This window comes from Myotis daubentonii, chromosome 4, assembly GCF_963259705.1.
Source record: "Myotis daubentonii chromosome 4, mMyoDau2.1, whole genome shotgun sequence".
In the NCBI taxonomy this organism is placed as follows: Eukaryota; Metazoa; Chordata; class Mammalia; order Chiroptera; family Vespertilionidae; genus Myotis; species Myotis daubentonii.
In genome coordinates this window covers 37,373,883-37,400,933 of record NC_081843.1, presented here as the reverse complement: position 1 = coordinate 37,400,933, position 27,051 = coordinate 37,373,883, and the positions used below count along the sequence as shown (strand labels likewise).

Below are 27,051 nucleotides of genomic sequence, written 5' to 3'. Positions count from 1 at the left end.
TATCTTTCTTGTTCACCACAGAACTCTTAGTGTGTATTATTCATTGAGCAAATGACTAGATGAAAAATTCAAACAATTCAATTTTATACTAATGTGAGTTTGAATCACATTTTGGGTGATAGTCACAGTTGGATGTGCCAGCAATCAACTATAAGATCTTTGGTGATGTTATAATAAAATAATAAATCTTAGCAATCATTTTCTGCTCTATGTCTCTTATAAGATAATCTTCCGGTTCTAAAATTTATCTGGCAGCTCCTCAAATCATTTAATTGTACCACATTCCATCTATGTATAAAAGAACATTTTGACACCTTCTTTTCTTTTGCAGAAAATTGTCAGAATTCCCCATGGTGGAGGGTATAAGTTATTTTGATAAGTGATTTTCTTTGCTTTCCTTATCACCAAGTTTCCAGAAAACATAAATGGAGTCAAAAAGTCTTGTGTGGAGCCTGCTGATAAATCCAGTAATCTTCTAATAATAGCTATCCCGGGATTAATCTACAATGTAGACGAAGCACTCACCAAAAAAAAAAAAAAAATTATCTTTGGCTGAATATCTCTTTGCTTTTTTCAGTACAGTAAGCTCAAAGATAGATTCACTGTAACAACTCTTCACCAAATAATTGTAGAGAGCCTACTATGTGCCAGGAAGTATTCTGGAGGTTGTGATAATTTTACTAATCATTTCTTCTGATGTTTAGACTATACAGTGAATTTTTTATTCCAGGTATTATACTTTTCCATTTTAAAACTTACATTTGTTTACTTTTTGTCATTTTCACCGCTCTGCTGATATTCTCCATCTGTTCATTCTTATGACCACACTTTATGTTTTTAAGTATATGTATAATAACTGCTGTAAAGTTCTTTCAATTCCAACATCTGAATTTTCTTGAGGTCTTTTCTGAGTACTGGAGAATTTTGAACAGAAATGTGATACATTCTGAAATTATGTGTGGGGTTTTTTTAAGTACTACTCTGATTGCCATTTGGTAAATGGACCTTAGGGGTCTAAAGATCAAAGAATAGGTACCCTTTATGAGGACAGTGTTATAGGCAGATGAGGGATGACGATGCTTTGGTCTTGGGTGGTAGGTAGCAACTGTGTGGATGAGAGGGTTCTGACCGCCAGCTCTTATTAGTAGATTGGAAGGAACACTTTTATAATTAGCAACCCAGAATAGATACCTCTTGTAATCAGACAGCCTAAAGCACCTTTCTCTTATTAGCACAGATTTGCACATCTGCATACGGAAGACCTTGCAATGGACTGATATCTGCAAAAATATCATTTTGGGTCTGATGGGTTCAGACAAGCTTTAAATTGGAATCGCTCCAAGTTGATGAGAAGTCAGAAAACAGAGCCTTTTCAGTAGCTTGGGTACAAGTGAGCCAAAAGCCAAATGATGGCCATAGCATTACTTTAAAGCAGTGGCTCTCAACTAGGGGGACATTTGTCATTATCTGGAAACATTTTTGACAGTCAAGACTAGAGAGGAGCGGGGTGCTACTGGCATCTAGTGGATACAGGCCAGGGATGCTGCAAAACGTCCTGCAAACACAGGACAGGCCCCCAGGAAAAAGCAGTATCCAACCCATGTGCCATCGACGCCTGTTGAGAAAACCAGCCTTCAGGTTATCACTTTACCGTACAAGAACAAAAAGCCCCTAATACCTAAAGGCTAATTTTATGTTTAGACGCATGAGCCTATCTCCCCGTGGCCCGATGTTAAGGAAACTTTGTTCATAGTGCATGCTTTTCTAATTCTAGTAAGTTATAGAGTGCCTTGCAGCGTTAATAGGGCAGAGAATGATTTTATTTGAAGGTGATCGCTTAAAAACCAACCCTCAGTTCCAATATACAGTCCTAATTTTTACTCTTAAACTGTTGATATTTTGCAATTCCCAATCCCAGTTCTCCCGGAAACTGGGTTGAGATAAAGGGAGGTCAAGGTCTCACACCCATTATTAGAGATAATTGTGTTCCATGGGACTGAAAAAACACACCATGAAATTCTGAGCCTGGGGTGCCCCCAAATTAGCATTTTAAACTCTGCTGCTCTTAGATCGCCCATCTGCCCCCTTGGTTTTAAGATGACGGCTGCTGTCTGCGAGGACGGCATGTCTCCGCCCCAGGCCAACAGGTACCGCAGCAGGTTCAGCCGGGCAGCCCAGGGCCCCCAAAGCACAAGCCCAGAGCTTGGGGAAACGCCTCTCGCTCAAAAGTGGGCGGAGTGGGGCGGCGGGGGTGCCCACATCTCCGCCCCGAGCTGCGCCTTGCAGCCACCCCGCGTGGGAGGGGGCGGTCCCGGCGGCGGGCGCAGGCGCTCGCTCCCGCGCGCACCCCGACCCCAGCGCCCTGCCCTCGGCGGCGGCCCGCCCCACCCCGCGCGGAGGAGGGCGCGCCGGCCGCGGCCGCCAGGACCCGCCCCTTCGCCTCCCGAGCGGCGGGCGGGCGGGCGCGGGGAGGCGGGGCGCGGCGGCCGGCGGTGTCTGCGCCTCGGCGGCCTGGGAGCGGGCAGACGCCCGGGGAACATGGCGGCGGAGGCGGCGGTCCCGGCGCTCCCCAACGGGGGCGCGGGGGCGCCGTCGGGCACGGTCCCCGTGCTCTTCTGCTTCTCGGTCTTCGCGCGGCCCTCGTCCGTGCCCCACGGCGCCGGCTACGAGCTGCTCATCCAGAAGTTCCTCAGCCTGTACGGCGACCAGCTCGACATGCACCGCAAATTCGTGGTGCAGCTCTTCGCGGAGGAGTGGGGCCAGTACGTGGACCTGCCCAAGGGCTTCGCGGTGAGCGAGCGCTGCAAGGTGCGCCTCGTGCCGCTGCAGATCCAGGTGGGTCCCGCCGCCGCCGCCGCCGCGCCCGGTCCCCGCGCGCCCGGCCCCCGCCGCGCTCCTCAGGTGCCCCGCGCCGCGCGGGAGCCCGTTCCTGCGCGCCGCGCCGCCTGGGAAGGGCCGGTCGCTCTCGCCGGCGGCGGGGACGCCCCCGGGAATGTGCCGGTGCGGAGGTGACGGTCGCCAGCTGCCCTCGGCGGGCGGGGGCGGGGGCCTCCCAGCTGGTGGCCGCGCGCGATCGCCCCCACGTGTGTGGCCCTCGGCCGCCCGCAGCCGCCGGGTGCGCCGGGAGCGAGTCCCAGCCTCCCGCGGCGCCCAGGGCTGGGCGGTGGTGGCCGTGCTTTTATTTGGGGGTGATGCATTGTAGGGAGCGTTGGCCTCCGGGTGTGTTCCCCGGAGTTGTGTTCACCACTTGCGGAAGCACAAAACTTTAGGAGTCAGACCTTCTCCCCCTCCTCTTCCCCCGCTTTCGGGCTCATGACCTGAAGCCTCCCCTGACCCAAGTGAGATAACCGTGTGCTTACCCTCTTCCCAGGAGCTGTCAGCTGAACCTGCTGGTTACACGTGCGTCGGCCCCATTAAAAATGTCGGATTGACCCTCCTAAATGCAACTTTAGCAAGACCATGATTTCCTGGTCATGATGACTCAGAAAGTTATTATACTTGAGGGTTATTTTATAGCTTTTTACGTTGCTTTTTAAAAAGCCACACTCTTATACAACAGCGGGTCAGTCTCCTGTCCTTTTTTTTTTTTTTTAATGCTCAGAGGATTCACTGAACGATTTATATTTTTGAAAAGAAAAATATGAGGTATGGTTTAGTACTACACCATCAGCATTTTTCCTTTAGTGGAGAAACCCGTAAGCCGTGTCTTCGGAAGACCAAACTGAAATGTAGCATTCGAGGGTAGAAGGCATTTTTTAATATTCAGGTGTCATTCTGCGGATCGTTCTCTAGTTGTTTTTCCCGTTGTAGTCGGCTGTGGAATTGGTCTTGTTTCCTGTCACCCCAGCACCTATGCCAGAAGCTTGTGAGCAGGTGCTTGAGGCGGCCTCAGAGGACAAAGGCTTTGAGAGTCACTGTCACTCCTGCAGAGCCTGCAGCAAGGCAGGTGGCCTCCGACTGCTGCCGTCCACATGCAGAATTTGGAGGCCTGTGATTGTAGGTGTTTACTACTCCCCATTTTTATATCTTCGAGAGTTTCCATGGCATTTAGAAAAACACAGTCACAGGGATGGCTAATCCGTACGTTGTACCCTGAAACTAATATAATATCGTATGTCACAACTGTAACTGAAAAAGAAATTTTAAAAATTAAAATATAAAATTTTTTTTAAAAAAAGAGTTTTCATGGCTGACCCCTCTCTGCAGCCTTCCTTGTCTATTTAGATTATTGCTGCCCAAATACCTAAGAAGTTGGATGCACCTTTGACAAATCCATTAATGAAGGCGAGAATCCAAATTCTAATGAGGAGGTCTTGGACCTGCTCTGAGGATGCAGATTCTTTGTGATGATTTCCTATAGTAGTTGGAGAGGAGGGTGGGCTGTTACCTAACCGGATGTTATGCCAAACTAGCACAACCCCCCGCCCCCCGCCCCCATCTGTGAGGTTTAATACCAGAGGATATTTTTTCCATTGATTTCTAGAGACAGTGGGAGGGAGGGAAAGAGGGAGGGAAGAGGAGAGAGTAAGAAACATCAACGTGAGAGAGACATATCGATTGGTTGCCTCCCACACTGCACATTCCCCAACTGGGGCCAGGGGTTGAACTTGCAACCCAGGAACAGGCCCTTGACCGAAATCGAACCTGAGACCCTTTGGTATGTGGGCCGACACTCTAACCATTGTATAACACCGGCCACGGCTGACAACTCTTTTTAATTAAACATTCTTAAATGTGTATACTTGAAATGTCTCGTACTTTATCCAAAGGCATTATATAATTCAGGTCACTTGTGGCTTTTGAAATATTTTGCCTGGGATAGGAGGTAACATATAGTTAATTTTTTGTGGTTATGTTTAAAATATTGATAATAGCACTACTCTGTCTTATCCTTTGAAAAATGATTTTTCACTAAATAGCCCAAGAATTCTTTAATATCTGTTACAAAATATTTTATATATTTTTAAATAATTAAAGACTTACATTATCTTCCTCTAATCATAATATTTTGACTTCTTCAGACAGGTGCCTTGAAAATAGAGAATATGGAGGGATATACACAGATACATACATGGGCACACATTTACCCATATATTCATGTACCTATTCTGATACCTGTTTCTATCTATATGAGATGCGTGTGGTGTGTGTGTGTGTGTGTGTGTGTGTGTGTGTGTACGCTCAGAAGGAAAATTAAGATATTTCTTTTCATAACCATTTTATGTATCTTTTGGAGCACAGCAGTATAATCCTAGAGACATGGACATTTTATGCTAGAGGAGACCAGAGTTCATTCCACAAACATTTGAGCGGTAGCTGTAACTGTCTGGCACAGTGAATGTAGACATGAGAAAGGCCCAATTATCTATCGTTCCTTACCTAATCTAACTCTTTTCATTTTGCAAAAGAGCAGAACATACAGGGACTCGTTCAAGGTTCACGGTAATGGTGAAGACAGCAAAGCACGTGAGGGTCCTCCCTTATCGCTGGCCAGAGCATTCTTGTTCTCTTTATGCTTCATGAAAATATAAAGCAGAATAGAAAACAAGCCACAGACTTGAGCGTGTAATACCGTTTGTTTTGATGCTGTTCGTTGTTCTTTGGAATAGATGCCTGTCACTTAGGAAGACTCAAGGTAGCTGTGCTACTGGGATGGTAGGCCCCTTCCTTCTCCCAGAGGCTGGGACAAAGAGCATAACGTTGGCCATATGTAGGTCACTGCTTAAATAATGTGACTTGTTATTTCTCCAGACATAGGCCTTCGAGCCTCCGTGGCCCTGCCTCACACACTATATATTCTAGAATGTTTTCTCCATTTACATAGGGGTTTGAGTTTGCTTTCCTGCTTGTTCTGACTGCCACTGCCTGTGCTGCACTGTCAGCACCCGTGTTTGGTGAGCGGTTTTATGGGGACTGATCTTTAAGATCCCCATTGCCAATATTAGGCTGTAGTAACTTTTTAAGTGTCGTCTTTTCTGAAATACTCTGTCACAGGTAGCAAAAGACAGCTCTTGTTTCAAGCATGGTTTATGTGTCTTTAACATTGTCAATATGTTTGAAGTCCGAGGAATTTTGAGACTTGGGGGAAGAAATGTAAATGACAGGATTATGCCATGGGAATTTAGGTCATTTTTTTTTTTACTTAGAAGTTTTAATTTTCCAAAATGTGTTTCCCAAGTTTTAACTAATAGAAACATTCCTCTGTGGAAACTCACCTGAATTTGCTATCATACCACCACCAGTGTGTTTCCCAGCTTGTCGCCAGGGAAGGCAGAGCCAGTAGAGGAGGGAAGACATGGGCCTTGTGAGAAGGACGCCCGTGAGAGGATTGGCTTCAGCCAGCAGGGAGGGCTCTGACAGCCTCGGGTGGGTGGGCAGGAGATAAGCTTCCCTGGGAAGGTTATTCTGACCTTGTCCTGAGTGGTTAATTGGAAAGGGATTCAGCTCCAGCTTTCACTTTCTTGGAAGTTTATTACTACTGTTATTCTCTTAAACAGGGCCATGGACAGTTCATGGCTAGACAGGAGCGCAGACTTCATGGGAAGGGAGCGAGGGCAGGTCTGTAAAGCAGAGGGAAAGGCGTCTGCTCCCCCTGGGCTGGCTAGTCTGAAGGTGTGATTTTTGAATCGGGAACGTTTACCACGGGAGCATGTAGGAGGAGCAGGTAGAAATAATTCCTTTGCAGCCTGTATTACAAAGCCCAAAACCTGTTTTGCCAGAAACAGAACATGGAATGGTAAGTCTTTTGGTGACATTGGGAAATCCACTTTACGAATCATTTACTTAATTCTGCAGACTGTGTTAACATAACAAGTTAGGCAATATTAGTGTGTGTGTGTGTGTGTGTGTATTTCCTAAGGGAGCTTAATAATAAGTGTTATTTTTAACCTCATTACTGAAAAAGGGTTTTAAATGTGCTGAATTCCAGAGTGTAGTGTGTTTTCTAGAAGGGGGATCTCACAATAGCCTGAGACATTTATTGATTGATTACATGAAGCTCCTGTAATCCTTGAACTAGCCGTATGAGGTAGATACTATTTTTCTTGCTTTGTGACAGATTAATAGACTGCCATTTGGAGATGGCACTGGATTTGTGTAATTTCATGTAATTGAAATGAGAGAAATTGAGATCTGGACTCGGATTTCATCCACAGGGTGTGCTGTGTAGGGAGCCTCGTCCGGGGAGCCACATCACACAGGCCTCTGTCTGAGTGAGTCAGTGTGGGAGCGAGGTCCTCCTGTGGCTGGGTAACCTGATGGCCTTGGAGGCACCGCTGAGTGAAATAGGGACGCCCCGGGCCCCCTTCGGGACTCTCCTCCAAGCAGATCAGGCCTGTTTTCAGCCTATAAAAGACTACCAAGTTTTTGAAAGCATCACATTTACAATTCCAAACTTGACTCCTTCCTAAAGATATGAATTGTACTCACTGTAGTACTTTGCTAGGGGGCTGCTGTGACTAAGTACCCCAGACTCGGTGGCTCATACAACAGTTTATTTCTCGCAGTTCTGAAGGCAGAGATCAGGGTTGCTTCGGAGGCCGTGAAGGAGAATCCGTGCCATGCCGCTCTCCTGGCTTTTGCTGATTTGTTGGCAGCCTTTGGCCTTGCTTGGCTTATGGACACATCACCCTGATCTCTGCCTTCAGGTTCACAAGGCCTCTCTGTCCCAATGTCTCCCTTTTTATAAGGACACCAGTCATGTTGGACTAGGCCCGTGGTGGGCAAACCGCGGCTCACGGGCCACATGCGGCTCTTTGACCCCTTCAGTGTGGCTCTTCCACAAAATACCACGTGAGGGCGCGCACGTACAGTGTGATTGAAACTTCGTGGCCCATGCGCAGAAGTCGGTATTTTGTGGAAGAGCCACACTCAGGGGCCAAAGAGCAGCATGTGGCTCGCGAGCCGCCGTTTGCCAACCACTGGACTAGGCACCCACCCTACTCCAGTAATAATACCTCATTGTAACTAATTATATTTTCAATCCAAATAAAGTCACTTTCTGAAGTACTGGGGTTAGGGATTCAATGTATGAATTTGGGGGGACACAATTCAACATATAACATGCGCCATGTAGTACTTTTATGGAGAGAACAGAACTGGTGCGCAGTTCATCACCGAGGACGGCCAGCCAGTCACCCTGTATGTGCCTGTCCTGAGTAACCAGGGGGACCCAGCCAGGGCGGGGCAGATTCCGAGTCGGTGAACAAGCCGTTGTTACAAACAGTCAGTGCACACGTGCTAGTGAAGGAGGGTAGATACTGTCATGATAATGGTAATAATGGGACTTGGGGATGAAGAGCCTTTTGTATAGGAAATCACAGGGTAAATCCCAGCTATGACAGTTCTTAAGAAAGTGGACAAAAAATGTATACTAGAAAATGGTCTTAAATTCTAGCTTGAGGAAGCCATTGGCTGTGATCAGCTCCTTGTATTTAAATATGTGTATTGAAGTCTGTATTATTGAATGTACATGTTGTAGGGATATAGGTGGAAATGTGAAGGCATGTATATGCACATATTTTTACATATGATTTCTTCATGCTTCTTGAATATGCATTTGTCTGTAATTGCTACACTTTTACTGTGACGGCATTTGGTCAAATCCACTTTTATTTTGTTATCCTGTGGTTGCAACGTGTAAATGTTTGACTAAGAACAATATTTTATTTATTCACTTTTTAATATTTTTATTGATTTCAAAGAGGGAGAGAGAGATAGAAACATCAATGATGAGAGAAAATAATTGATCAGCTGCCTCCTGCATGTCCTCCACTGGGGATCAAGTCCACAACCTGGGCATGTGCTCTGACCGGGAATCAAACCATGACCTCTTGGTTCATAGGTCAACGCTCAACCACCAAGCCACTCCGGCTGGGCATATGAACAGTATTTTTAGTTGGTTTTAAGAGAAATTCATGAGTCAGAGTAAGAAGTCCCTGTGAATTATAGAGTCAATGTGTAATTTAACAACAGCTTTTAGAATTCATGTGGATTTGGAGGGTGGCGGGGGGTTGGTTGGACATGGGTTGGATTGGTTTGATTTGTTTTGTTTGTAGCCTCAAAGCCTCTTTCTTGGCTTGTAAAGTATGGAGGTTATTCATAAAGTAGCATCTTTCCCCCTAACTACCATAGCCTAGGGAGACCATTTTTTATTTTTATTTATTTATTTATTTATTTATTTATTTTATTGATTTTTTACAGACAGGAAGGGAAAGGGATAGAGAGTTAGGAACATCGATGAGAGAGAAACATCGATCAGCTGCCTCCTGCACACCCCCTACTGGGGATGTGCCCGCAACGAAGGTACATGCCCTTGACCGGAATTGAACCTGGGACCCTTCAGTCCGTAGGCTGATGCTCTATCCACTGAGCCAAACCAGTTAGGGCGAGACCATTTATTTTTAAAACAAACTTTTTATTTTAGGATAATGTTAGATTTATAGCAAAGATAGCACAGAGACTTCCTGTAGACCTGTATCCAGCTTCCCCCCATTACTGTGGCATATTTGTCACAACTAAGGAACCAACATTAACTGAGCTCCACACTTCATTCAGATTTCACTAGCTTTTCCCTAATGCCCCTTTCCTATTCCAGGATCCGATCCAGGATACTAATTACATTTAGTTGCCATGTCTCCGTAGGCTCCTCTGGGCTATGACTGTTTCCCAGACGTCCATTGCTTTTGATGATCTTGACAGTTTTGAGGCGTCCTGGCCAAATGATTTGATAGAATGTACCGCAAATTGAATTCATCTGATTTTTTTTCTCATGCTTAGACTGGAGTTGCGGGATTTTGAGAGGGAGATTATGAAGGTCATTCTCACATTATATGAAAGCTACATACCATCAACATAACAACATTGGTTAAAAAATTTGTATTTTTTAAAGTATATTTTTATTATTGATTTCAGAAAGGAAGGGAGAGGGGGAGAGAGAGATAGAAACATCAATGATGAGAGAGAATCATTGATCGGCTGCCTCCTGCACGCCCCACACTGGGGATCAAGTCCTCAACCTGGGCATGTGCCTTGACCGAGAATCAAACTGTGACCTCCTGGTTCATAGGTCAACACTCATCCACTGAGCCACTCCAGACAGGGGGTTACCTTCATTTTAGTCTATTTGAGGCAGTGTTAGCCAGGTTTTTCCACTCTAAAGTTACCCTCTTCCCTCTGCTCTACTCTGAGAAAGTGAATTACAAAGTGCAGGCCACATTCAAGGGGATGTTGGGAATTTAACTCCTTGAGAGGAGACTATCTAGGCATTTTTGGTTCACTAAATTATAACCAGTCATCTCTGCATTAAAAAAAAAAAATGTGCCTTGCCACCTTATCTCTCTGGTTTCTTTCTTTCTTTGTTCACTGAACGTTTATAGATGATGAGTTCCTGAACTAGAAAGGTTTTTCAGGGCAGTGAGGATTTTAGGGCTGCATTTTCTGACCTCCTCAACCTATGTCTTATATGACATGCATCTGATGTGGTCCCCTGCCCAGAACAGGATACCTCACCACTGAAATGAGGTACAGGGAAGCACCAGGGAATAGGAACCCCAGGAGATCACAGCTCTGAGTATTTAGGATTTCCGGGTAGGTAAGATTTTATTTCTTCAAGTACCCAAAGTATTTTTTAATATTTTGGCCATTTTATATTATAGTCCCGCCCTGACCAGTTTGGCTTAGTGGATAAGAGCGTTGGCCTGCGGACCAAAGGGTCCCGGGTTCAATTCCAGTCAAGCGCATGTACCTTGGTTGCGGGCATATCCCCAGTGGAGGGTGTGCAGGAGGCAGCTGATCGATGTTTCTCTCTCATCGATGTTTCTAACTCTCTATCCCTCTCCCTTCCTCTCTGTAAAAAATCAATAAAATATGTGATAGTCCCAAAATGTTATATAATTTAACATTTTCTTAATGTGTGTGATAACATGATATTACTCCAGTTTATAAGTTTTATACAGCTTGTTATTCCTTCACTAGAGGTCTAGAGTGTAGGACAAGTTGAGTTTTGATCTGCTTTTATTGTGCATTGAAGCTTCTCTCGGTCAGCTGTCATTTCTTGCTGCTGTCAGTTTGCCTATCTCCAGCAGTTTGCTTTCTCATTTGCTGTTTATAACCATCTATGAGTTTAGAATCCAGACAACCAAACTTGAGTTAGTGTGTGAGATCTTGGAGATTTAAGTAGGTCTCTGGCATAGGAGCGGCTGCCCGGGAGTTTTATTTTGCATGCTTGCTGGCTTCCCCCTGTCGGGGAGTGTTGAGCTTGGCTGAGTTCTATTACTATCATTTAAAACAGGCTGGTTGATGGTAAACTGCTTTTCATAGTGTGCCCTAAACACATTGTGAATGACTAGGGACCTACGATTCAAATTTATAAGAAGAAAATAATATAGATTGTGAGCCTTTGTAACCAAGATTTAATGTTTACTGAGAGTTTAAAATACATAGACATAAAGAATGATTCTTTTAAAAATGGTCCCCTAAGTCAGTGGTCGACAACCTTTCGGACCTCACGGACCACCAGTGGTCCACAGACCACTGGTTGGCCACTGCTGCCCTAAGTACCTATATACATATTATATTCACAGCTTTTGAAAAATTACCAAAATGGTGGCATAATATTTTCATTAAAAATGTATGTAAGAAAGCAGCCAAAGGTAGCATATATAATTTAAGATGCTTCGATATTTAGTTTAATTAAAACTAGGAAAACCCTATACATAGTGTTTAATCCCATAGAATCTATATATATGAAAGCCTAAGCGACCAACCAACCAAACAACAGGTCAACCAGTAGCAGTGACATGCACTGAACACCAGGGGGCAGACGCTCAACACAGGAGCTGCCCCCTGGTGGTCAGTGCACTCCCACAGTGGGAGCACTGCTCAGCAAGATTACCGAGCAGCAGCGGTGGTGGTGGTGGTGGCGGCGGTGGCAGGCGCAGCGAGGCAGGGATGAGCGGGAGCGGTGCCCAGCCTGGGCTCAGGCTCCTCCCTGGCCGCCTGCCACTTCAGGCACTACTACATCCCTGGGGGGATGTCGGACTGCCAGTTTCTAAACCAGCAGTCCGACATCCCCTCAGGGTTCCCGGATTGCGAGAGGGCACAGGCCAGGCTGAGGTGCACAAATCTGTGCACCGGGCCTCTAGTATATAATATAAGATGCTTGGATATTTATTTTAATATTCTTTATTGGCAAAGTAGGAAACCCTATACATTGTGTTTGAATTACAGGTGTCACTTGCTCTGCATGAACTTGTGTTGGAGTGCACATGGCTAATCAGTGCATGTTTATGGAGTTAACACCAGAGGGAGATTAAAGCACCAGAATCCCTCAGACCAGGGCATAGAGGAATAAAGAGAAAACTGATTAGAGCAGTCATACTATTAAGGATGAAAGATTCCTTTTAATGATTCACTGAATTCCTGTAGTAACCTGTTTCCTGAGGGTATGCTGTGTGCTGAGGCAGTAAGGCATCTAGGGCCAGGCAATGGTGCAGCCACCACTGTGTAATGGAGACACGGATTCCTGTAGAAAATTATCATCGGGGAGTGGTTTTAGAGAAAGCAAAACAGGTTAACTAGCAGAGTGGCTAGAAGAATAGTGGTGTGGGTTCATTCAGGACCAGACTGAATGCTTTACATGGCTCTCTGTAATTTGAGAACGTGGAAAGAAAAGCGCCATGGACTTTTAAGAATCCAGTTGGTTAAATTCTTATATTCAGTAATGATTTTCACCTCTAGGTAGATTCATATTGGGCCCGAGTTGTTAGAATAGACCAACTGTGGCAATGCAAAGCCTGGTAGTCTGATACCCAGTTTTCATCTTGTCATTGAAGCCTCTGATTTTGATAAATATGTTTTAAAATGCAGACATCAAATTTGTGTCTGTCTATTTGACATTGGTGATGTGGTTGGCATCGTTTCATTGCCTTTTTGTGAACTTGGAAGTTATTCTTAATAGCATCATAATCTTTCTGTCTTGATGACAGGCAATAATTCTGGATTTGTTTCTGTCTGCTTTCTTTAGTTTTATGTTCCACGGTCTCTATTACAGGTTATTTTCAATTTTACTTTGTATTTATAAGCAATGCCATCATCAACTTTAAGTTATTTACTGTTGTAATGTTTGTTTTTATTATAAAAGTAATACACATTTTTAAATAGCATTCAGAAAATGTTTTTAAATAGCACTTGGAAAATATGAAAAAGGTATAAAGAGAAAATATTATTAATACCCCTAACTACAGGTTATCCCCGAAAAAACATATACACACTTTAACAGCTGATAGCTCAGTTTTGAAAATGAACTGTATTTTAATAAACACTGCCTTTATAATTATTCAAGGTGTGTGTATACATTTTTAAGGACACCCTCTATATAACCACTTCTTATTTTTATATATTTGCTTCTACTTTTTAAAAATATCTTATTTTTTGATTTTAAAGACAGAGAGAGAAACATGAATTTGTTGTTCCACTTATTTATGCATACATGCCCTGGCCAGCGATCGAACCCGATGCCTCTGATTTTGATAAATATGTTTTAAAATGCAGACATCAAATTTATGGGGACAGCGCTCTAACCAACTGAGTTACCCAGCAAGGGCCTGCTTCTACTTCTTATTCACATTTTAACATTATTGGAATACTATTGAACTGTGCTCTGTTTTTAAAATTAGCATTTCTTCTTAGGTGGTACAAATTTTTGAAATATATATATGTATATATATACTATTTTAATTGGCTAAAAAATGTTTTGTCCTGTGAGTGTTAAAATTTGTGAAATCATTTCTGTATTATTGGCCGGGTTTATTGCTAATTTTCACTATTAAAAGCCGTTCACTGGAAATCTTTGTGGATAATTTTTTTTCTGTAGTTCATATCATTCCTTTTGGATAATAGTTGAAGAAATTGACTTAGTGGATCAAGCAGTAGAAACATTTTCTTCTTTTATTGACCTCCACCGAAAATAAATGTCATCGGATAATGAGTGCTAACTCATTCTTTTTTCTTTTTTTCCTCAGCTCACTACCCTGGGAAATCTTACACCTTCGAGCACCGTGTTTTTCTGCTGTGATATGCAGGAAAGGTTCCGGCCAGCCATCAAGTATTTTGGGGATATTATTAGTGTGGGACAAAGATTGGTACGTTTGCTTATTTTTTTCCAATTTACTAAAGCATGATATACATTCATATATATATATATATATATGCGTGTTACTAATTATCTTTACGGGGGGGTTTTGTTTGTATGTGTGGTTTCTTTCCAGTTGCAAGGGGCCCGGATTTTAGGAATTCCGGTTATTGTAACAGAGCAGTACCCCAAAGGTCTTGGAAGCACTGTTCAAGAAATCGACTTAACGGGTGTGAAACTGGTGCTTCCAAAGACCAAGTTTTCCATGGTGTTACCAGAGGTGGAAGCGGCGTTAGCAGAGATTCCTGGAGTCAGGAGCGTTGTGTTATTTGGAGTAGAAGTAAGTGCCTCTTGTTATGTTGTGGACATAATCTCATTTGTAGAAAACTTGATCCTGGAATGCATTTTTGTATATAGAATACCATGTAGATGGTAATCCTGATGAAAAATAGCCACCATTTATTAAGTGTTGACTGTTTGCATGGCAGTAATCTAAACACTTTATATGTTAATTCATTAAACTCTCATAGCAACCCTCTACGCTAAGTCCTCCCCATCTTATAGACGAGGAAACTAAAACGCAGATGCTGTATAACGTTAAGGGACGGAGCTGGATTGCAATCTAGGTTGATAAATTCTTGGGCTTTTACTTTTAACCACTACTTTTGGAACACAGTTTTACTAAAGGCATTATTTTTGTGTTGTAGGATTTCACCTTGGGTCATAATTTTGCTCTGGAAAAACCTTAGAAGTCATGTAGTTCATGGTTGAAGCCTTTTTGTATAAATGTCACACCAAATGCTGTTGCTGACTTTTGCACTTTTTTCTGCTCGTTCATCATCATTAGATCTCGTGCCTAATGAAGTTGATCTTTGAGCAGTTCTCCAGTGGTAATTGCAGTGAGCTGAGCTGTCAGTTGATAATTCTCCAAAATTCTCTTGTCGTATAAGATAAGGTTGGCATCATGGCATCATTGGGATCTGCTTTCATTCATTGTATAACCCAGCTATTGTTGGAGCATGTTTTTACTTTATGTTTTCCGCTAACCATTTGTTACAAGTTAGTACTTGGAAAGATGGGACCTGTATAATACATGTGCTGGGACACTGGGTATTTTTTGCCTGTGTCACGAGTTATTTTTAACCTGGCCTACCTTTACTCCTGGGCGCCTTGTAACAACTCAGTTTTCCCATTACTTTCTCAGTCTGCGGTACTGCAGACGCATTCTTTGTATTAGGCACTTGGTGTGAATCCAGAAATAAACCCAATTGTGAGTGGCATCAAAACTGGGTGGTAGCATCAGCTGTTGGAAGGTCATCCAGGTGACAGAGAGGAAAATCTTTTAACAAATCCTCACAGAGCTCGAAGAAAATGGTCAAGGATCCCAGAATCAGGAACGCTGAAGTAATCCAGTTCCTGACGTTAGAAAGGGGAAACTAAACCAGAGATGCTGTTTATGCTCAAGGTTACCTAGCAGGTTAGAGGCAAAACGAGGTTAGGACAAGGTCATTAGACCTGCCGTGGTTGCACATTTGCAAAATACTTTACATTTACCGCGTTATTACGTATGATTTCTTACTTCCCTTCTAGACTCACGTGTGCATCCAGCAAACAGCCCTGGAGCTCGTCGGCCGAGGTATTGAGGTTCATATCGTTGCTGACGCCACCTCATCGAGAAGCATGATGGACAGGATGTTTGCTCTCGAGGTAATTGTCCTGCGGTTAAACAAGTCATTTACCAAGTTTTCCAAATAAGTTTGAAGAGCATTGAATATTTGACAGCAATGCAGGATTTACCTCTTCAATTTGAGCTTGGTCAGACAGCATCAGACGCGTTGGTTTCCAGAGACCTTTGAGATCTCACCACCGTATCCTATTTTATCTCCGCTGTCTCCTTAGACCTAGATTACTAGTGACACCGAGAGCTCCTTGATGTCTTTTGTCATAACTTTGCTAGAGATTTATGCATGAACTAGGAGAAATTCCAGTAAGCTGAGCTTGAACCATTTAGAGATTTGCAAATTAAAAACAGCTCACCTAGGTTTAACTCAACCAAGATCTAGCCAAACCGAGGGCATAATGGGCCTAAGCCTGGTTCAGCCTCCTGTGAGGTTTCCTCAGACTTGAATTTCTGGGACTAGGAGGTATGTCACGGACTGTGCATGCCACTCACATGCAGTGTATTGTGGTTCTCTGACTAGAGCAGGGGTGGGCAAACTTTTTGACTGGAGGGCCACAATGGGTTCTTAAACTGGACCGGAGGGCCGGAACAAAAGCATGGATGGAGTGTTTGTGTGAACTAATACATGTTAACACTGCTGCTGGTGAAGGAGCGGAGGGGAGAGCAAGAGAACCCTCCGCTCTTTCGGCTCCGCGGGCCGGATAGAACAGCCGAACGGGCCGGATCCGGCCCGCGGGCCGTAGTTTGCCCACGGCTGGACTAGAGTGTCAAGATGTGCATCATAATCCTTTGAAATATTCACTCCATATTGTAAAGATTCATTCTGTGTGTGTGTGTGTGTGTGTGTGTGTGTGTGTGTGTGTGTGTGTGTGTGTGTGAGTTTAATTCTAGTCCTATAATGATTTTAGAGTAATGTACATGTAGATTGAATTGCTGAGTTCTTTAACTGATGGCCTATGAACCACTTTCTCTGTAGGATGGCTGTCATCTTTTTAGCCTGCAGTGTTTCCTGGGATGGTGAGGTAGGGAAATGAGGAAGAATCAGAGGTGGAAAGGAGAAGGGTCAGTGGGGAGGGCTGGTGCAGAGCAGGTGGGGAGCAGCATTTGTTTAAGGCGTCCCTTCTCTATTTTATTCCTGCCACAGTGAGTCCTATTTTGGGATTATGGGTGGAAACAGTTTTATTAATTTTGTTTAAACATTTTTAAGTCCATTTGGACTATTGGGTTCTCTGGTGCTTAGGTACTAAGTGTTGCTTTTTCCCATCTCAGCAAAGATCTTTAAGCTGTTTTTACAACCATGAGTTAATCAACTTCCACATTTCAGATTTTAATAATGAGCTTATTCCTTCCACTGTCAGATCCTCACTGTCCCAGCAAGCAGCTCTGTTCCTCTGTGGATAATTTATCTTTCTGGTAGTGCTGAGGTCTAGAACTTGAAGTGTTTCCAAGGAAGTGAAAACTAAAAGCATACAAGGAACACAAATCTTCCTTGTTTATAAAGATAGTTCAAGGGCGTTTGTTCTGCAGTCATGTAAGTTTTTTAGACATGTCTTTATTATGGCATTTATTACAGAAGATTGTTATGGTTGGCAGTTCTTTCTTCTCACAAGACTCAAAATAAAAACATAGCTTTTTGTCATCTGAACCTCATTCCTTGAGAGGTGGCCTGTAATCTCAGTGACTAGGGGTCCACACCATGGAGGGTTGATATGGGTGTGAATGCAGGTTCTGGCATTTTGTAAATGTGTGTCCTTAGACAAGTTATCTAATATCTATGCCTCAGATTGCTCATTAGTGAAATGGAAATAATATTCACTACATGGGAGGATTTGGGGAGGATTAAATAAGATAATGTATTGGTAGCACTTAATACCATCTCTGACACTGTAATCACAAATGATAGCTCCTGCTTTTATTTTTATTGTTATTATTTGTTGTCTTCATGAGGTTAGTCTTATCAGAAATGTATAAGCAGCCAAAACCGGTTTGGCTCAGTGGATAGAGCGTCGGCCTGCGGACTGAAAGGTCCCAGGTTCGATTCTGGTCAAGGGCATGTACCTTGGTTGCGGGCACATCCCCAGTGAGAGGTGTGCAGGAGGCAGCTGATCGATGTTTCTCTCTCATCGATGTTTCTAACTCTCTATCCCTCTCCCTTCCTCTCTGTAAAAAATTAATAAAATATATTTTAAAAAAAGAAAGAAATGTATAAGCATGTATTAGCTTGCAAGACCCAGAAGGGACTAGTCCTGAAAAGTTCTTAGGAGGGAAAGAAAGCATAGAGTCTAGGGTGGATTCGGAGGAGCATGAAGCAAACAGCGTTGAGTTAAAGTGTTGAGGTTGAAAGGGAAAACAGAATCAGGTCAGACGGTGGTAGGGGAACCATGCCGCATTTCAGTTTCCTGCTCAGTCTGAATTTGCTAAGGAACTGTTTTAGTTTGTCCCTAAATTATTGAGAGAAATGTTAAATTTTCTCTTTTATGACTCTGAAAGTTAAATAGCAATCTGCCAGCTCCCCTTCTTCTTGGTTCCTTTAGAAGACAACTACTGAAGATAATTCCTGAGACCACCCATATGGCCTGTCAAGGTCATGATCCTAATAAGGTTTATAGTTACCATTACTGGAATTTCTGAGCCAGGGTCTGTGCTGTGAGCTTTACTCAACAAAACTCTCTGAACACCTATCATCTAGCAGGCATTGTTGCTTTCAACTAATAATTGTAGAGTAAGTGCAGAATAAAATAGAATAAAACACTCTCTTGAAGTTGATGTCCCTGTACTTCTGGGGAGTTGTTAGTGTTGCTTGGAAATTAAAGGATTTGCTTCCCACACCCCCCACACCCGTCCTCTCTAAAGCCATCATGGTTTTGTGCTCTTGCATTTTTTGTTTGTGGGTCAGACTAATCATTCCTTTCCTTTGGCCTAGTTGGACTGAGACTGCAAGTGTAAGGGCAGCACATTGGAAACCTATTGCCATGTACCCGTGTGTGGTCAAAACAGCTGGAGTTTTAATTGCCCTTTTAAAGCCGGGAAAGAAAGTGGGTTTGGGACCAGCACTGTGGGTGTCCTGTAGCTCAGGGTGGAGAGCAGGAGCCTGCCAGGCTCTGGAAAAGTTGCTGTGGCTCCCTCCCTGCTTTCAGGTTGGGGCTGGGCAGGTACCATGCGAAGGTCTACCAGCCACACCTTCCCCTACACAGGTTCTTGGCTTGATTACTTTTGAATCCAATCGATATTGGCCATATGTCAGTCTTGAAGCCAAGTAGTATCGTATAGGTTTTAGTGTGTTTCTGTGCCTGGAGCCTCCCGGCCTACCCCACCACTGTGACCGACTCTCAGCCCCTCTGAAGGCTGTTGAGGGGACCAGGCTCGGGTCCGCAGACCACTAGGGAAAGCTGGCTTCTTCCTGGGTCATCACATTTCTTCCTTGGGCCTGGGAACAGCTTTCTGTCCTTCCTGCCTCACTAAGGAACTAGAAAGATGAGTGGCAGCTCACTTTGGTTGGCATTTTGGATTTTCTAAAGCACCTTCACTGACATTGAATGTGCGTGATTCAGATTCAGGCTGAATATTGAAAGTCCGCTGATGCAACAGCAAGCAGTAAGACAGGCAGGACGGCCAGCGGGGGAGGGCACCAGCGGGGTTTGAGTGACTGGAGATACAGCTGGGCTGCAGCTAGTCCTGTATTTGCTCCCTGCCCTTCTGTCTGAAGCAGGCACACAGTCCTTTGAGATTTCCACAGGTTGTGAGATGTTAGTGGACTGAAAAGCAAGGAGGGGAAATTCATGTCCAGAAGTGTTGGAAAAACTCAGCGGTCACTCACCTTCTGGTATTTATGCCAACATCAGGGGCACCAGCAGCCTGGCTTTGTGCTTCCTCTTTCCTCCATTCTTCCCGCTGTCTTGGCGTGTCCTAAGGGTTCTGGTCCTCTGCTCCGCACGCCCTCTGTCCTGGCTGTCGAGGCCCAAGCCTGTTTTCTCAGATGCAGGCTGTGGCTGTACTTCCTTCTACATCTTTGGCGGTAAAAAGCAGGAGTGTGCCAATGGGAAGGTAGGGCCTGCGGATCAGTAGCCGTCTGAAGGAGGATTTACTGTCGCTCCACGGGGCTGTCTGGCTATTCAAGCGACTTCTTTCTTTCTTTCTTTCTTTCTTTCTTTCTTTCTTTCTTTCTTTCTCTCTCTCTTTCTTTCTTTCTTTCTTTCTTTCTTTCTTTCTTTCTTTCTTTCTTTCTCTCTTTCTTTCTTTCTCTCTTTCTTTCTTTCTTTCTTTCTCTCTCTCTCTCTTTCTTTCTCTCTCTCTTTCTTTCTTTCTTTCTTTCTTTCTCTCTTTCTTTCTTTCTCTCTTTCTCTCTTTCTTTCTTTCTCTCTTTCTTTCTCTCTTTCTTTCTTTCTTTCTTTCTTTCTTTCTTTCTCTCTCTCTTTCTTTCTTTCTCTCTCTCTCTCTCTCTTTCTTTCTCTCTCTCTCTCTCTCTCTCTCTCTCTCTCTCTCTCTCTCTTTCTTTCTTCCTTCCTTTCTTTCTTTCTTTCCTTTCTTTTCTTTCTTTTCTTTCTTTTCTTTCTTCTTGGTCCCCGCCGCCTCTGCCTCAACCCCCGCCACCGCAGCTTCTTCCGGAAGGACTTCCAGTCTAATTAGCATATTACACTTTTATTATTATTATTTTTAATCTTTATTGTTGAAAGTATTACATATGTCCCCTTTACCCCCATTGACCTCTCCCAGCCTGCCCCGCCCCCAGCCCAGGCCTTCATCACTCTACTGTCTGTGTTCCTGGATTATGAATATATGCATATTCATATATTCATAACAAGTTCGTTGGTTGATCTCTTCCCACCCCCACCCTCTCCTGCCTTCCCTCTGAGGTTTGACAGTCTGTTCGGTGCTTCTGTGTCTTCAGATCTATTTTTGCTCATCAATTTATGTTCATTAGATCCCCAGGAGTCACTCATATGGGGAATCTAATGAGCAGCTCCTCCTTTCCAATGAGACTGACCTGGGCATTTTCCTCTGACTTGCCTAGAAATCTTTCTCACCACCTCATCTTCCATGGTTCTTACATCAGATGTTTCTGGGGATAACAGTTGGTTCATTGTTTTTGCTGTTTGTTTGGGGGGTTTTTGTTTGCCTAGGGTTTCTGATAACAAATACATCCAAAAAATCAATCTCTACTGCAGAATTCTCTTCTCACCTCCCTTCTCCCCTCCCCCTTCTCCCCTACCATTCCCTCCACTTTCCCCTGTTTGCCTTCCTCCCTCCCTCTTTTCTCTTCCCCCCTCTTCCACTCTCTCCCTCCTTCCCCTCCTTACATTTCTGTTCTTAGTTCTTTATCATGATTCCACTGGAGCCATTTGGCAAGGACTCTTTGACCTGTCGGTGAAATTACACAATCTTAACTTTTATGCTGTAGTTAATGTGTTTCCAACATGTTAACGATGGTGGCAGTGGTGATGGATCCATTGTCATCCAGGGGCATATTCCTTTTTTTTTTTTTTTTTTAAATATATTGTTGTTGATTTCAGAGAGGAAGGGAGAGGGAGAGGGAGAGTTCGAAACATCAGTGATGAAAGAGAATCATTGATCGGCTGCCTCCTGCACGCCCCACACTGGGGATCGAGGCCACAACCCGGGCATGTGCCCTTGACTGGAATTGAACCGGGACCCTTCAGTCCCCAGGCAAACGCTATCCACTGAGCCAAACGAGCTAGGGCAAGGGGCACATTCTTAAACGAAACCTGAGGCTCTTCCACCACCGCTCATTTCTTACTTAGTGGGAGGACACACATGCTGTACGTCACCTGTTTGTGGACAGAAAAGGTAAATGAGAATCATTGTTTTACAGCCATTAGCCTTGATTTCCCATCTATCCGTGGCACATATAAGCAAAACATTGGCTGTTTTCTTTTACTTGTTTCTAGCCCATAGTACCAATATCGAGAAGAACCACAGTGGGTTTGTGGTGTGGTTAGTTTGAAGTCTGTCCCCATCACTGACTTCTATAGTATAGCTAAGGACCATGGATTTAATAGAGAATACTAATTATTGTGTCCCAGCATCCTTTTTGCTATTTTAACATGGAGTTTATTCTCATGATTCCGTCTTCAATTGCCTTTATCTTTCTTTTTAAAGCGTCTTGCTCGAACTGGGATCATAGTGACGACCAGCGAGGCTGTTCTGCTACAGCTGGTGGCGGATAAAGACCATCCGAAATTCAAGGAAGTCCAGAATCTGATTAAGGCGAGTGCCCCAGAGTCGGGTCTGCTTTCCAAAGTCTAGGACATCTGAAGGACTGGTGTGCCGCTCACCATCAGGGGCAGGGCTGTAACCCGACAAGCTCTTGTCTCTACTAGAATTAAAATGTTAAGTCAAATACTGGCTCTTTTTTTGCGCCTCTTAGTAAAACATAGTAAAAATGGTCTAACATTTGGGTCCCAGCATTTAGTTACAAATGTCAAAGGCTTCAGGTGCTGCTTATCTTCTTTTTTTTTCTCTCCTTAATGTGCTCTTATTTATTTTAAAAAAAATTATAATATAGGTGCCTGTTTTGTCTATACTGTATACATTGATCATAACTCAAGAGTGCACACTCGTGAAGTTTTCTTGTATTGTGCACTGCAGAGAAAAAGCTGTATTGACAATAGTTTGACTTTTGTATTATTGTAACACATATGTTAAGACTTTAATGTGGACTCAGTGCTTTTACTTTACAGGTTGATTAAAATAGGATTCTTATATGAGATTTAAAATCAGGTCTCTGATTCATGTTACCCCCCTCCCCTCATAATGCAGTCAGTTTACTGACTGAGTTGCATTCATCTTACCAGACGGAATTAGGTTGGGAAATTATATATCTGTCATGTGTATGCTAATTTTCTTATTCTGGTCACCATCACTAAGTCTCTGTTAATGTTCTCTTTTTTAATTGAGTCTTTTCCTAGCAAGACTCGTTGGGTCATTGTTTTAATTTTGTAAACAGATGGGATGATTTGCAATGTCATATAGTTACTGGAGGGCTGTTTTAAAATCTGAGGTATTACCTTAGCTGACTATCTTTACAAAAATATCGAATATACCTTCTAATATGCATAAGATTTAGCAAAAAGTTAAAGGCTGGATAAAATGTAGTTTTCAAATGTTCATATTTTTGTTTGATATTTTCTCCACCTACCATCCACTTATATAGGTACCAGTAACGATTTGGTAGTATTAATTTTGTAGTCATTGCTATCCTTCAATAAATTTATTTTCATTAAATACTTAGTAGAGGGTTTTAAAACTTTTTTTAAGTATTATGTGAAATATGGAACATTGCTGTCTTTTATATTAAAGTAATTAAAGAAAATGTATTATGTGAATGAAATTATTGTGTCCCCCACAACATAGCTCTATGAGTACTATTCCAGGCATTCTAATATCTATTTAAAGGTACAATATATATATAAGGTGTAAATGTTGCCATTTATAATCTTTCAACTCCTGAGAATTTTCAAAGAAGGAAAATCCTTTGCAGGCAGGGGTACAGAGATTTTGCTGAGGGCCTTCATGATTCAGTAGGAATCTTCAGAGCAGTAGGAATGTTTGTTTTGTCAGTGGTAACAGACAACAACCTCACAGTTCTTCTTGTGGGTGTGTTTAAATTTTTTCTTGTCAGCAACCTTGTGTGTCAAAAAGAAGAATCAAAGACTTCTCCGCACTTTAAAGTAGTTTTTAATAAATTTAACGTAGTGCTTTTCAGACTTTAATATGAACGCAGATCACCTGGGGGTCTTGTTAAAACGCTGACTCTGGCTCAGTAGGTCTGGGTCGAACCGGCTGCCACCAGTGCTGCTCAGAGGGACCACACTGAGCAGCAACGATTTGACTAACAGCACCCATTTCCCTTCACTGCTCCAGGCCCTTCATTTTTCATGAAATGCCGCCACAATGGAGCTTTTCAGAGCTGAAACCAGGTCTGTGACCCTGCTTAGCTTCCTGTGGCCACCATGCCAAATTACCACAAACTTAGTGGCTTAAAACAACACACACTTATTATCTTCAGTTCTGCAGGTTCAAAGTCCGGAATGGGTCTCACTGGGCTAAAATCCATCGTTCCCAGTGGATTGTAAGCTCCTTGAAAGCAGGACCTGTGCATTGTCTACACTCATCCTGGAAACCTATTGTGAGAACCTAGTAAGTTCTAGATATTGTGCTATGTGGTTAGGATAAAAAGGTGCTCGGAAACTTATGGTCTGGTACAAAACCTGATACACCCTAACCTCCCAGTGAATGTGAATTGAATTAAGATTCAGGAATGTCAATTCGGTATTAAAGTTCGGAGTCACATAATTGGGAATTCTGCCTTCTCCCTTCTTTCTTGCAGATTATGCAAAAGCAGGATGTCAAGGCCTTATTATTATAGGAAAACTGAATTGATTTTAATACATTAGGCTTTGAATTTGGAAGTGTCTATAATTTTGTAGGATAACAAGATTCTATTAACTGATGTAAATAAAGAACAGCAAGGGGGTTAGGAGCCAGGATCAAGACACTTCATTTATTGAAATGCTAACACATCTGCAGACACTTAATCTAAAATCAAAAGTGATAACATATCCTAACCAGGAAACCACATACCCTGTTATATCCATTCAAATATCACATTTCTCTAACAAGGTGGGATATTTTCCCTCTTTAAAAGTTAATATTTGGGTAATGATGACTTTAGAGCTGGGTAGAACTTCAAAGATCATGATTTCAAAGGTCCATTGCAGCTGTAAAATTCTAACATGGTTTTATTTCACAGATTCGGCTAGTGAGGCCCAGAGACGCTCTGTTTCTAAAATTGCACAGGTGGTTAAAGGCAGTTTGAGGAGAACCAGGTTACTTAACACATGGACCTGCACTTTCAGTAGTGGAAAGGGGGTGGGGGTGGGACAATAAAAAGGATACGTCTTACAATCTATAAAACAGTCCCCTGTTTTACATTAGCAAAGCTGATGGGATATTCCTAGTGCCGACGGCTTTACCTGTGCCACAATCTTCAATCTAGTCTTAACTTCTTTTCAGATGGTTTTCTAACTAATTCAGGAGAATGGCTGATAATACGAAAATTATCATTTTCATTGTCAAATAACTATATATCAGTATTCCCACATCGTAAATGCCTCTTCTACTTCATTGAGCATTATTGTCACTGTTTAACCTTGGTTAAAAAGAACTTAATAATCACCAGGCTACCATGAGATATATCGATTACTTAGGTGTGATTGAAATAGATTTTTAAAATAATTGCAATTGGCTTTTAGAATTATTATTTCCATGTTGCTTTTATCTATTAAGCCTGAACTGCAGACCTCTTACCAAGGAAGTTCATTTTTAGAAGAGAGACAAATCCAAAATGGTGGTCCAATAAAATAGCCAATGAATTGCTGTTGGAGAGATTATAATCCTGATTTGCGTGCTTTTGGAAACAGAATTCTGAAACGGCCGTCAAGGTTCCCACTGGTGTACGCACACCTTCTCCCAGTGAGCGCTAACCTCGGTGCAGCTGTAGGGGGTTTGCTCAGGGACTCAGGGTCTCAAATCAGTTCACCTGTAGATAAGGTGCGAGCCTTTCTGGTCTTGAGCCAATCAGGTGAGCTCATAGAAGGGACTGGGCTCCTCCGGGCAAATGGGATTCAGGATGGGGGAGGGCGTCCAGGGAGGAGGCCTCACCGTGGCTGAGGGGCGTCCGAGGCTGAGGATGGGGCGGCCAGCAAGGAAACAGGGACCCGGCTGCACAATCACAAGGAACTGAATTCAACGACCAACCTGAGTGAGTTTGGAGCAGATTCCCTGGGAGACCCAGGTAAGAACGCAGCGCGGCCGACACCTTGTTTTCCTGCCTTGGGGGACCCTGAGCAGAGAAGGCCATGCCGACCTCCAGAACCGTGAGCGAATGCATTTCTCTTGTTTTAGGCCGCGACGTTTATCCTTGTTACAACAGAGCGATAGGAAACCAATGTACTTGCCCTTTGGGGTTGTGCTTTTTAAACTTGCAGTCATGTTTATATGCAGAAAAGGGGGAAAGAGAAGTGGGATGCCAGCAAGAGAGTAAAATACTAGTAAACCTATTTTAAATTCCAATTAGCTCCTATTAATTTGTTTCCAGGAAAGTGGGGTAGGCAGGGGAAATAGATCCTGTAGTCCATTGTTAGTTGAGCTTTTTTCACTGTAAGGTTAGCTTTTTGTGTTTTTCATTGCAGAAAATAGTCAACTTGGAACACACCTGTCATTTCTTAATATAATTGTTAGCTGCACAGTGTATTTTACTTCTCAACTCTAAAAGTCATTTGGATTTGTTCATTGTTCTTGCAGCTGCTTCCTTGTTAAATTGTCCCTCCCCTTCAGACAGTAAATGCAAGAAATGAAAGGTGATGTGTCTTAGAACCTATAGTTAATACGCAAGTACTCATTGTTAACCTATATTGAATACATGCAGCTCTGAACTGGGCTTCTGGAAAATGCATATTGTGCTTTCAAAGTGGACTGTTTGGCAGCCCCAGGTGAAAATGTGATGATTTATAAATTGTTGGAAATGTGGATTTTCCCCCCAAGAAATTGAGACCCTAAAAAGACAACATGAAACACGAATGAAGAACGTGGGTGTAAGTTGTTAGCCACTACCCATATGTTGGTGCCTTTTGTTGTATTGTTTGTATGACAATAAGTCAGTGCTTTATTCTTTTGGACAATTTGGCAAAATTTAAATATGCTACATCCCAGGAAGTCAATATTGGATTTCAGCCATTCATTCCTGCAGGTAGACAGCATGTTTATATATAACACTGTGTGTGTGTGTGTGTGGGTGTGTGGGTGTACCACATGCACATGTAAACATAGATTTCTTGTAAAAAAAAAAAAAGAAATTTAAATGGTTGGGGCCATTTAAAAAAAGAAATGGCTGATGTGGCTGGTTGGTTGAGCATTGTCCCATGCACCAAAAGGTCACAGGTTCAATTCCTGATCAGGGCACCTTCCTAATGTGCAGGCTCAATCCCCAGTAGGGGTGTGCAGGAGATAGCCAATCAATGGTTCTTACCAATGTTTCTCCCTCTCCCTTCCTCTCAGTGGCTATGTGATGCATTGTGTAATTGAAAGCATTGAAATAACAGACCTGGCTCCATTCTTAATAACTCTGATAATTGGGACAAATTTCATTTCTCAAGGTTACCAGCTGCATAACTAACACTGAGAAATGGCCTGGGTGGAAGTGCTCAGGGCCTTGAAGACA

The 27,051-nt window shown here is 43.1% G+C and overlaps 1 protein-coding gene across 1 annotated transcript; it reads left to right on the top strand.

The window, feature by feature from the left end:
• The first annotated feature begins 2,459 nt into the window (after positions 1 to 2,459).
• On the top strand, positions 2,460 to 23,143 carry ISOC1 (isochorismatase domain containing 1). The gene is made up of 5 exons (XM_059693712.1): positions 2,460 to 2,835; positions 14,022 to 14,141; positions 14,268 to 14,471; positions 15,722 to 15,838; positions 21,930 to 23,143. Exons 1-5 carry the CDS (start codon positions 2,539 to 2,541, stop codon positions 22,074 to 22,076), a joined length of 885 nt encoding a protein of 294 aa, XP_059549695.1. The 5' UTR covers positions 2,460 to 2,538; the 3' UTR covers positions 22,077 to 23,143.
• The last annotated feature ends 3,908 nt before the right edge of the window (positions 23,144 to 27,051 follow it).